General features: G+C 43.5%; 1 protein-coding gene across 1 annotated transcript in view; it reads left to right on the forward strand.

Moving 5' to 3' along the window:
* Positions 1 to 13494, forward strand: part of LOC115481707 (roundabout homolog 3-like) — a 163295-nt gene that overhangs the window by 102038 nt on the left and 47763 nt on the right. Inside the window, exon 11 of the mRNA XM_030221044.1 lies at positions 7411 to 7686. Within this exon, the coding sequence (XP_030076904.1) occupies positions 7411 to 7686 (276 nt within the window). The remainder of the gene's footprint in view (positions 1 to 7410; positions 7687 to 13494) is intronic.

A 13494-nucleotide genomic window follows, 5' to 3' on the forward strand; every position in this document is an offset into this window, starting at 1 on the left:
TTCTTGGATGAGGAGTCCTGTGGTCTGCCTTCCGATCCTACTCCCTCACCTGAGAGGAAGCTTTCTCCCCTGGAGAGTCTTTCCTTCTCTTCATTTGTCTGGGAAATGTCTACGGCCATTCCCTTCCCTGTGGAGATGGTGGATGAGCCCAGGGCTGAGATGTTCGAGGTCCTGGACTATCCATCTCCACCTAAGGAATCCACCACAGTTCCTCTTCATAATGTCCTTAGGCAGACATTGTTGACGAACAGGGTGAAGCCATTAACTACTCCCCATATTCCCAAGAAAATTGAGTCCCAGTACTGAATCCACGGGGACCCAGAGTTAATGAAGACCCAATTGTCTCATGACTCTGGGGTGGTGGATTTGGCCCTTAAGAAGGCCAAGAGTTCTAGGGATTATGCCTCGGTGCCCCCTGGGCGTGAGTCTAGAACTATGGATTCTTTTGGGCGGAAGGCCTACTATTCTGCTATGCTCATGTCCAAAATTCAGTCTTACCAGCTCTATATGAGCATTCACATGTGGAATAATGTGCGGCAGTTGGCAGACTTGGTGGACAAGCTCCCTTCTGAGCAAGCCAAGCCGTTTCAGGAGGTGGTCAGGCAGCTGAAGGCGTGTCGTAAATTCCTGTCCAGGGGTGCTTATGATACTTTTGATGTTGCATCCAGAGTCGCTGCTCAGGGTATAGTGATGCGCAGGCTCTCATGGCTGCATGCCAATGACCTAGACAGTAGAGTCCAGAAGCGAGTGGCGGATGCGTCTTGCCGAGAGGATAATATTTTTGGCGAGAAGGTCAAACAGGTGGTAGAACAGCTCCACCAGCGGGATACTGCTTTTGACAAGCTCTCCCACCGGGCACCTTCAGCATCTACCTCAACTGGTAGACGATTTTTTGGGGGTAGGAGGACTGCTCCCTACATTTTTAATAAGCGCAGGTACAATCCACCTTCCCGACAGCCGGCTCAGGCTAAACCCCAGCGTGCTCATTCTCGTCAACAGCGTGCGCCTCAGCAGGCCCCTGCAGCTCCCCAGCAAAAGCAAGGGACGGGCTTTTGACTGGCTCCAGTTGAGCATAGCCGACATCAAAGTGTCCGTGCCGGACGATCTACCGGTCAGAGGGAGGTTAAAATTTTTTCACCAAAGGTGGCCTCTCATAACCTCCGACCAGTGGATTCTGCAAATATTCCAGCTAGGATACGCCCTCAATTTGATCTCAAAACCTCCAAATTGCCCACCGGGAGCTCAATCCTTCAGCTTCCAACACAAGCAGGTACTTGTAGAGGAACTCTCCGCCCTTTTCAGCGCCAATGCGGTTGAGCCCGAGCCACTGGGGCAAGAAGGGCTGGGATTCTATTCCAGGTACTTCCTTGTGGAAAAGAAAACAGGGGGGATGCGTCCCATCCTAGACCTAAGGGCCCTGAACAAATACCTGGTCCAAGAAAAGTTCAGGATGCTTTACCTGGGCACCCTTCTTCCCATGATTCAGGAAAACGATTGGCTATGCTCTCTGGACTTAAAGGATGCTTATACTCACATTCCGATACTGCCAGCTCACAGACAGTATCTTCGATTCCGTCTGGGAACACGGCATTTTCAGTACTGTGTGCTACCCTTTGGTCTCGCCTCTGCACCCAGAGTATTCACAAAATGTCTGGCTGTCGTAGCGGCGGCTCTACGCAGACTGGGAGTGCACGTGTTCCCCTATCTCGACGATTGGCTGGTGAAGAACACCTCAGAAGCAGGAGCCCTACAGTCAATGCGGATGACTATTCAACTCTGCAGCTACTAGGGTTTGTGATAAATTATCCAAAGTCCCACCTTCTTCCAGTTCAGAAACTAGAATTCATAGGAGCTCTGCTGGATTCTAAGACAGCTTACGCCTACCTTCCCGAGACGAGAGCCGACAATCTCCTGGCTCTCGTCTCTCAGGTGCGGGCGTCTCAGCAGATCACAGCTCGGTAGATGTTGAGATTGCTAGGCCACATGGCCTCCGCAGTTCATGTGACTCCCATGGCCCATCTTCACATGAGATCAGTTCAATGGACCCTAGCTTCCCAGTGGTACCAAGCTGCCGGGAATCTAGAGGACGTCATCGACCTGTCCACGAGTTTTCTCGAATCCCTACATTGGTGGACAATTCGGTCCAATTTGACTCTGGGACGTCCTTTTCAAATTCCTCAGCCGCAAAAAGTGCTGACTACAGATGCGTCTCTCCTGGGGTGGGGAGCTCATGTCGATTGGCTTCACACCCAAACATATTGGTCCCTCCAGGAAAGACAATTTCAGATCAATCTTCTGGAGTTACGAGCGGTCTGGAACGCTCTAAAGGCTTTCCGGGATCGGCTGTCCTATCAAATTATCCAAATTCAGACAGACAACCAGGTTGCCATGTATTACATCAATAAGCAGGGGGGCACAGGATCTCGCTGTCTGTGTCAGGAAGCCGTCAGAATGTGGCTTTGGGCTCGCCGGAATGGCATGTTTCTTCAAGCCACGTATCTGGCAGGCGTAAACAACAGTCTGGCTGACAGGTTGAGCAGGATAATGCAACCTCACGAGTGGTCGCTCAACTCGAGAGTTGTACGCAAGATCTTCCAAGCGTGGGGCACCCCCTTGATAGATCTTTTTGCCACTCAGATCAATCACAAGGTCCCTCAATTCTGTTCCAAGCTTCAGGCCCACGGCAGACTAGCGTCGGATGCCTTCCTCCTTCATTGGGGGGAGGGCCTCCTGTATGCGTATCCTCCCATACCTTTGGTGGGGCAGACTTTACTGAAACTCAAGCAAGATTGCGGAACCATGATTTTGATTGCGCCTTTCTGGCCCCATCAGATTTGGTTCCCTCTTCTTCTGGAGCTGTCCTCCGAAGAACCGTGGAGATTGGAGTGTTTTCCAACCCTCATCACTCAGAACGAGGGGGTGCTTCTGCATCCCAACCTCCAGTCCCTGGCCCTCACGGCCTGGATGTTGAGAGCGTAGACTTTGCCTCCTTGGGTCTTTCAGAGGGTGTCTCCCGAATCTTACTTGCTTCCAGAAAAGATTCCACTAAAAAGAGTTACTTCTTTTTATAGAGGAGGTTTACTGTTTGGTGTGACAGCAAAGCCCTAGATCCTCATTCTTGTCCTACACAGACTCTGCTTGAGTACCTTCTACACTTGTCTGAGTCTGGTCTCAAGACCAACTTTGTAAGGGTTCATCTTAGTGCAATTAGTGCATACCATTACCGTGTGGAAGGTAAGCCAATCTCGGGACAACCTTTAGTTCGCTTCATGAGAGGTTTACTTTTGTCAAAGCCCCCCATCAAACCTCCCACAGTGTCATGGGATCTCAATGTCGTTCTCACCCAGCTGATGAAACCTCCTTTCGAGCCACTGAATTCCTGCCATCTGAAGTACTTGACTTGGAAGATCATTTTCTTGGTGGCTTTCACTTCAGCTCGCAGAGTCAGTGAGCTTCAAGCCTTGGTAGCTCATGCTCCTTATACCAAGTTTCATCATAACAGAGTAGTCCTCCGCACTCACCCTAAGTTCTTGCCAAAGGTGGTGTCGGAGTTCCATCTGAACAAGTCAATTGTCTTGCCAACATTCTTTCCCCATCCTCATACCCGCCCTGCTGAACGTCAGTTGCACACATTGGACTGCAAGAGAGCATTGGCCTTCTATCTGGAGCGGACACAGCCCCACAGACAGTCCGCCCAAATGTTTGTTTCTTTTGATCCCAACAAGAGGGGAGTGGTTGTAGGGAAACGCACCATATCCAATTGGCTAGCAGATTGCATTTCCTTCACTTATGCCCAGGCTGGTCTGACTCTTGAGGGTCATGTCACGGCTCATAATGTTCGAGCCATGGCTGCGTCAGTGGCCCACTTGAGGTCAGCCACTATTGAGGAGATTTGCAAAGCTGCGACGTGGTCATCTGTCCACACATTCACATCTCATTACTGCCTTTAGCAGGATACCCGACGCGACAGTCGGTTTGGGCAGTCGGTACTGCAGAATCTGTTTGGGGTTTAGAATCCAACTCCTCCCCCCAGGCCCATTTTTCTTCTGTCCAAGGCTGCACTCTCAGTTAGTTGGATAAGTTAGGTCAATCTCAGTTATGTCCTCGCCGTTGCGAGGCCCAATTGACCAATGTTTGTTGTTTTGAGTGAGCCTGGGGGCTAGGGATACCCCATCAGTGAGAACAAGCAGCTTGCTTGTCCTCAGAGAAAGTGAAAGCTACATACCTGTAGAAGGTATTCTCCGAGGACAGCAGGCTGATTGTTCTCACAATCCTGCCCACCTCCCCTTAGGAGTTGTGTCTTCCCTTTCTTTGCTTTTTACTGGACTGAGGAGCACGCTTGCATTCGGGCGGGAAGACGGTCGCGCATACGGGATGCACACGGGAGCGTGAGGCTAGCAAACTCTTTGTTGCTAGGGAGAATTCCGGTTCTTGGGCAGCCGACGATGTCACCCATCAGTGAGAACAATCAGCCTGCTGTCCTCAGAGAATACCTTCTACAGGTATGTAGCTTTTGCTGTAACTCAGCAAGCAATTTACAATTTTTAAATATTAAATAGAGGTGTGGTAGCCGTGTCAGTCCACTTTTAAAGGTTATCAATAGAAATCAAACAAAATAAAACATGGAAAAGAAAATAAGATGATATCTTTTTTATTGGACATAACTTAATACATTTCTTGATTAGCTTTCGAAGGTTGCCCTTCTTCGTCAGATCGGAAATAAGCAAGTGTTGGTAGATGACAGTATATATAAGTGAAACATCAAAGCATTTTGGTGACAGTCTAACAGGATGGGGGTGGGTAGGTAAGAGACAGAGAGATATGCATGGAGACATCAAAGACTGTCACTGAAATGCTTTGATGTTCCCATGCATATCGCCTGGTCTCTCACCTATCCACCCCCATCCTGTTAGACTGTCAATGAAAAAATATTAAATAAAATAGAGATAAAAAGAAACAAAGGAAAGAGAAAAGAAGTCTGGCTGATTAAATTGCTTGTCCAGGGCTAACCAGGCATATTCAGCAGCACGTAACCAGATATTGCCACTGAAAATGTTCGGATAGCACCCAACACAAAACTGGCTATTTTGGGGGCATTCCAGAAGCAGAGTCAGCACTTGGCTGGTTAACTGATGATATTCAACACTTAACCAGTCAAGGTAACCACATAAAAGTCAGTCCTATTTTTATGCGGTTCACCATTGTGGTTAAGTGCTGAATATTGCACTTAGGGGTCCTTTTACTAAGGTGCACTAATGCATTTAGCACACACTAATGATTATCATATGCTATACAATAAGATGCCTATTACATTCCTATGGGCGTCTTATCATATAGCACAAGCTAAATATTAGCATGCTATGGTTTCACCGGCTCTATATTCTTGGAAATTCAATGCCAGAGCCTGGACGTAGCCTGGTATTAAGTTTCCGAGGCTAATGCCAGTGGTGGTGAACAAAACACTGATCGCCGCTGGCTGAACATCAGGCCCTGAAATTTCTTATATAGTGTTACCTTTTATGTCTGAATGACAGGATCACTAACAGGTTCTGTTGGGAGATGTAAGGGATTAATAGGGAAGGTCAGAACAATGGCAGTCCAGAATGACATATATTTTACACACGAAAGTCAAGATTTTGAAAGGAGAGATTAGTAACTAATGCTGATATTTCTGTAGAGAGGTTACATGATTGAATTTACGAGAACTGTGATGATTTTAACTGCCACATTTTGAATGAATTGTGTCTGATAACGACAGTCTGTAGCCCTGGAAAATAAAGCATTACAGTAGTCTAGTCAATTCAACACAAGTGCATGAATTAGGATCCAAAGTGCTTTCCTTTCTAACAGTTCCTGAACCAAATGAACTATTTTCAAAATGTACTAGGTCCAATAGGTGTAATGGAAAGTTTAATTCATTGTCTAAAAGTATGCCCCAAATCTTGATGGAGTCAGCTAAGGGGATTTATGAACTAGCAATATAAAGTGGATCAGAGATTACCACATTGCCTTTCCTAGAGAAAATCATAGTCTTCAATTTGTCAGGATTAATTTTAAATGTATTAGATTGCAGCCACATAGTGGAGAGCTTATTATTAGTGGTATAACAAATTTAAAATAACTCATAAATTGTAAATCATATTAATGGACAGAATATTATGCAGGTTATGGGGGTCCAGTTTAGTTAGAATCTGAGTAAATGAATGGTATCGACTCTAAGGTCTTAGTCAAGCAGTCTGTGTAGTAAGGGGTTCAGTGGAAGTTGATATGTTCTCACATCAGGGACTGGAAGTGGCAGAGATGCAGGCCTCTACAGTCTGACAGTGCAGGAATGATGAACTACACAGCCTGATGCATTGTGCCACTTGCAGCTCGGTTGTCAATGGCCAGGGTCACACACACCACATATTCCACATAGCTTTGGGATGTGAGATTAATAACAGAACTGTCCCAATCTCTCCAGTTACATGGTATGCGATACTTTATATGTATACCCGAGTTTGATTTGTCCTTGCCTTTCTCAGGGTACAGACCGTAGAAGTCTGCCCAGTACTGTTCTTGTACTAAGTTCTGAAGCTAACATCGAAGCCTAAACATCTAGTATTAGGACTCTAATTAGGAAATATTTATCATGAAAGGTTCACACATCAAGGGGCCCTTTTACTAAAGGGTTGGCACACGGCAACATGCTTGCCACGCGCCAATCCGGAACTACCGCAGTAGGTGGTAAATCCCCAGCGCTGGCAGCTGTACATATAGCAGTGGTATTCAACCTCTACCATGGAGCTAAGCAGTTTAATGTAGGGCAGCCTTTTTACTGGTCAAAACTAAACCACTTAACAAAGAAGGTAGTTGTCTATGAAATGCTAGCATTAGCAGCAGAAATTGTTGCTATAATGCAAGCATTGAGTGGGGCTTCAAAGTACCGGGGTAAAGGAAGGACAACCAAGTAAAAAAAAAGGGGGGGGATATGAAAGCAAAATAAAACGTATACAGAGAGGAGAGACAGCGCTAGGAAATGCTGCACTCACTATTAGATTCAGTGTCTCATTATAGGCTGCATAGCTCACTGTAATTTCTCACTTGAATCTGGTTTGGAGAAAAAATGTATTGGTGGGTATGACAATATGTTTAGACTCAAAGCAAAATGCTGTTCCAGAGACTTGATCTTCATATTTTTGTTCGGGAAGAAAGTTTTTCCACTGTTGAGAACTGAATACAGCCATTGCATTTTTCATCCTCCTCTGAACTGCAACACAGGGAGAACTGTTGTGCAGTTAGAGGACTGAAACCAGTGGGCATCGGTTCTTTCAAGCTTTCACGTGTTGCCTCTTCTCGGTTCTAGAATATTCTTACTAGTTGCATTGGTATCATGAATCAGCTTGCTTTTGTTTCTGCTGACTGTGACAGATACTGGGATTTCTAATTACATCTCCCAGACGCAGGAGTCTGGCAGAAGAATCTCAGATGGACCCATTTATAGCACCATTGATTCTAGTGGTGATGAAATGCAGACATTCAAAGGGTATCTCTCTCAGCACACCATGCTGTATGCTGGCACACCTGTGGTGCCTTGTGGAAGTCAGAACTTTCACTCATCAGACTTGGAGGGAAATCAATGGAGTGCACAAGACAGACCTTCAGGAATCCAGTATGCCCAACCGCAGCGGATCAGAATTGACAATGGTATGTATATGCCCAAATTTGAACTTGCAAGTTATTTGTTGAGGAGATGTTGCATGATAACTGCTTGTTTTCTTCCTTAACCACAGCAACGATGTGTGTACCAGTGTAAATCAGAGTGACCACTTGATTTGATATGATAAAGGACAGATAAACCCAGTCTTTGAGTTTCAAACCAAATTTTGAATATATTGTGAACAGCTGAAGAAAGTCCTCCCTCATTCTAAGGGGAGATGCCAGATCCACAGTGAAGAGGGAGAGATACCATATCTGCCCAAATTTTGGTGACGTACATAGAATATGGGGTTAATGCCAGTTCTATATAACAGTACTGTGGTGCAAAGATTCTGTTATAGAATTAGTAGTGTAAGGTTGGCAGTGGCCTTCTTATGACATATCAATGGCAAGTATAAGCTGCTGTGTCAGAATGTACCATGTGACATCCATAATTTATAATATTCTATATATAAGTACATAAGTATTGCCATATTGGGACAGACCAAAGGTCCATCAAGCACAGAATCCTGTTTCAAACAGTGGCCAATCCAGGTCACAAATACCTGGCAAGAACCCCCAAAAAGTACAAAACATTTTATGTTTCTTATCTCAGAAATATTTTCCCTAAGTCCAATTTAATAATGGTCTATGGCCTTTTCCTTTAGGAAGCCGGCCAAACCTTTTTTAAACTCTGCTAAGCTAACCGCCTTTACCACATTTTCTGGCAACAAGTTCCAGAATTGAATTGAATGGGCCTGATATTCACACTACAGGAGTTAGCCTGGCTAACTCTCATGGTCGGCGTTGAACCTGGATATTCAATGCTGGGCCATTTCCAGTGACCGGTATTGAATATCCGGGTTATTTTCGGCTGGTTTCAACTTAACCAACCAAGTCAATATTCAGCGCTGGCCAGTTAAGTTGAAACCAGCCAAAGTTAGGCCTGGTATTTCTGCAGTCTAATTTGGCCTCTAAGTGTAGCCAGCAATGCGCTGAATATCGGTGGATAGCCAGTTATATCACACAATAAAACCGGTTGTCCGCTAAGCACTAACCAGCAATATTCAGCGGGAGGTAACCAGCTATATTGTCACATAGCCTGTCAAGTGCCATTTAACCAGCCAGGAGCTGTTCCTGGACAGTTAAATGCTTTTAAATATCGGGGGTATCTGTGTAACTGGGAGACACACCCATGACCCATCATGTTCCACCCTGTATACGCCCCTTTGCAGTTAGGTACTATGACACGTAAAAGTGCTACCTTATAGAATAGCACCTAGAGCACAAAGACGCCTAACTGTCACTTTCATGGCGCCTTTGATGCATCTATATGGTGCCTACCTCTAAGCCTCACTTTATAGAATTTCCCCCATAGTATTTACTGTATATGCCAAATATCTGAATGTACTTCCTTCTCAGTCCCAGTTCTGGGAGATATTTGTACACTCAGTGTTGTCAGATTTTAAATGAGGTTTGCTGCCCAAAAGTAGCCCAAGGAATTTAGAGAATGGGGATCCCAAACCCCAAAATAGCCCAACCTTCATAAAATCAGAGGAGGGCTAATACAAATACGATTTTCAATTATTATCTTATTTGTAAAGTTTTAGAACATAAACACTTGAAGTATATTTACACTATAGGAAATCTAGTGAAAAATAGTGACTATTAACAATGCATTGCCTGAAAGGCTCCGCTTAACACAAGACTACCTCTGCTTCAGGAAGCAGGTGAAGGCTTGGCTCTTCAACCAAGCCTTTAATGGAAGAAGTAACTAACTTGTTAGTCTCACTCACAAGCACAAGGATTGACTCGGGCTGCACATACTGCAGCGGGACATGTTTATCCACTCCTACCCTAGCTGAGATAATATTTAACCATCTCTCTGACCTCACGTGCAACTTTCTTCAAATCAATCACCTTACTTTCTAATTCTTCCTACTTTCTTACTCATCTACATATTACAACTTTGCCGTACCCTTCACTACCAATTATAATGTTCTAGTACATATTGTATTGTCATTGCAAGTAGTATACCATGCCATACGTTGTATTGTTGTTTGAATATTTTCACTGCTGTAATTGCCTATTGCTCATGTTTGATCTATTCTTACTGTACACCGTCTTGAGTGAATTCCTTCAAAAAGGCAGTAAATAAATCTGAATAAATAAATAATGAATGAATGAATGTTAAGTCACTTAACCCTCCATTGCCCCAGGTACAAATAAGTACCTGTATATAATATGTAAGCCGCATTGAGCCTGTCATGAGTGGGAAAGCGCAGGGTACAAATGTAACAAAAAAACAAAAAAAAAACCCACCATAAAGCAGTTTTAAAATATATCCAACATGGCCATGTTTCAGCACATTTGCCTGCATTACAGGTCACAGATACCTGATACTCTAGACTACCAGGTTCACATTGCTGCCAAAATTAGAGTATAAAAGCTGAGAACGGTCTGATTCTTGCTTGAAAGAGTGGAGTCAAACTCACATTAATGAGCTCTTGTGTGAAACCTGGATCCATGACCAAAAAGATTCCATAATACTGGACCTTTGCCCTCTGGGATACAACATTACACACTGGACCAGAATATGTAAAAGAGGCGGAGGTATTGCCATAATCTACAGATCCCATCTCACTTTAGAAACCACTGCTGAATCAATCACACCTCAACTAGAAATTGCCTCAATCAGATTGCAACATAAAAGTGTAGCCGGCAATCTAAATTGCATCCTATTCTACAGACCGCCAGGCACTTGGAACGAAGCATATATAACCCTAATGGATTTCATATTGGCCACTTGTACATCTAACTCAAACATACTAGTCATTGGGGACATAAACCTTCATTTAGAAGACCCGAACTCAACTGGTGTCCAAGATTGTAAGGAATTCTTCCAACTATGGGATTTCGAATGGCCACCTCTGAATGCCACCCACAGAAAAGGCCACACACGTGACCTGCTAACCCCAAAATTTGCATCAGACCAAATCATTAAAGTCATCGACCACAAATGGACGGAAATTCCATGGTCAGATCAAATTAAATCTGACCCTACATTGGTTGAAGAATGGGCATCTCAAAGCTGATGAAAAAAAATCTTGCCAAACCAGAGGTAAAGTGGACACAACTGCATTCTGGCAATTAATTTACAACAACAATTGGTCTATTCCATCTGATTCTATCAACTATCTTGCAGATTGGGAATCGAGATGTATCACCGTTCTAAATCAATTAGCTCCTTTACGAACAAAAACCATTCACAAACCAAACAGGACCCCATGGTTCAATGAAAATGTGAAACAATTAAAATCTAGAATCAGACAACTCGAATGAGCCTGGAGAAAAAACAAAAGCGATCAAAATCTAAACACTTGGAAAGAATCACATAGAAAATACAAATATGAAATTAAAAAAATCCAAACGGAACTACTATAATGAACAACTATGTTCTGACTACAAAGACATGAAAAAGTTATACAAGCTACTGGATAAATTACTAGACACAAAATCAGGAATCCCAACAGCAGACGATCTTGCTAACTACTTCAAAGGCAAAATTATTAATCTACGCAAAAATATGTCACAGGACTACACCAACCTTGATACCTTCCTTAATGAGCTAGACCCACGCTCAGAAGAATACCCAGCCGACCGAACTTGGACAAATTTCGCCCAGATCACACAAGAAACAATAGCACTAGCAACCAATAAGATCTCTACAGCCTACTGTCAATTGGACACCTGCCCCAATTATCTAATGACCCCCCCTCGATTCATCACTGAACTTACCTCCCACCTCAACTTCTTGTTCCCGCATGGCATATTCCCCAAAGACAAAGGTAATATACTACTCACACCATTACCAAAAGACACCAAAAAGAAAACTAACGATATCACCAACTACCGACCTGTGGCATCCATCCCACTTACAACCAAACTGATGGAAAACATTGTAGCTAAACAACTTACTGAATACATCGACAATTTCTCAATCCTTCATGAATCACAGTTGGGCTTCAGATCTCTCCACAGTACGGAAACCGTCCTGGTAACTCTCCTAGCCAAGTTCAAAAAGGAAATTCCATTAGGTAAAAACATACTCCTCTTGCAATTCGACTTGTCAAGCGCATTCGATATGGTTGACCACTATATACTATTAAGAATACTCGACAAAATAGGCATAGGAGGGAAAATACTCAAATGGATCAAGGGTTTCCTAACCACGAGATCTTATCAAGTAAAAGCAAACTCAAACATATCACCAACATGGAGAACTGATTGCGGAGTACCCCAGGGTTTACCTCTCTCACCCGTATTATTTAATCTGATGATGATCCCCCTTGCTCATGCCCTATATAAGCATAATCTTAATACTTTTCTGTATGCAGATAATGTCACCATTGACATACCATTCAACTGTAATCCAACAGAAATCACTGTTGCAATAAAGACTAGTTTAAGCTTAATGGATGCCTGGGCATCGGCACTCAAACTCAACAAGGAAAAAACTCACTGTCTTATTCTCTCTTCTCACCACAAAACAAACCTCCCTTCATCCATAAAAACCCCGGAACATACTCTCCCAGTATCGGACAAACTGAAGATCCTTGGAATTACTATTGACACCAACCTAACCCTGGAGAGCCAAGCCTCTGCCACCACGAAGAAAATGTTCCATGCAATGTGGAAACTCAAACGGATCAAACAATTCTTCCCAAGGGAAACTTTCCATAACATAATTCAAACAATGGTACTATCACATGTTGACTACTGTAACGCCATATATGCGGGATGCAAAGAACAGATCTTAAGGAAATTCCAGACTGCGCAGAACACGGCAGCTAGACTCATTTTCGGAAAGATAAGATTTGAAAGTGCTAAACCCCTACGCGAAATACTGCACTGACTACCAATCAAGGAATGAATAGCCTTTAAAATTTGCACCCTGGTCTGCAAAATAATCCATGGTCTGGCCCCAACCTACATGACCAAACTTATCGACTTACCAACTAGAAGCATCATTGAATCATCAAGAATGTTTCAAAACCTGCATTACCCAAACTGTAAAGGACTAAAATATAAATCAACGAATGCATCCAGCTTTTCCTACATTTGCACCCAGCTCTGGAATGCTTTATCTAGAAACATTAGAACTGCGAACACCCATCTAAAATTTTGAAAAGACCAAGACTCACCTCTTCCGGAAAGCCTACCCAGCAGACCCGAACTAATTCATGAACAATGCATCACATCTTTCGATCTAAGAAATGAACAATACCCCTGCCACATAATCCTATTACTTCAAACTGTACGAATTTTACCACTCCGGTTATAATTAAGTGTACTTCTACCCTTATCCTACTCTGTATTGCTCACTAGAAGCTGTAGTCCCATCCCCAGAGACTTATCAGCCTCATTGGGATTACTTTTCTCTTTATGCTACTATATATTCGTCCCAGAGTCGTATTCTCTTTTCTGGAACCTTATCAGCTTCCTTGCACCTACTGTTACTCTATTTTCTAGTCTGTATATATTCCCGGAGTTGGTACTGTCCTCTCCAGAACCTGTAAACCACATTGAGCCTACTGCTATGCGGGAAAATGTGGGATACAAATGTAATAAATAAATTATATTGGAGGCTTAAGCCAATAACTGTCTTCTTTTATAGGAAGAACTGGGTTTTTTTTAATTGGGTCCCCAATGAGTAGTATAACCAGATTTTCAGGATTTTAGTTTTTAAAATTGGGTTGAGGTGAGATTAAATCATTTTTATGTGTTTTTATGTGTGTTATCTGCTGTAGTATTAGG

Source organism: Microcaecilia unicolor, chromosome 12 (genome assembly GCF_901765095.1).
Source record: "Microcaecilia unicolor chromosome 12, aMicUni1.1, whole genome shotgun sequence".
Lineage (NCBI taxonomy): Eukaryota > Metazoa > Chordata > Amphibia > Gymnophiona > Siphonopidae > Microcaecilia > Microcaecilia unicolor.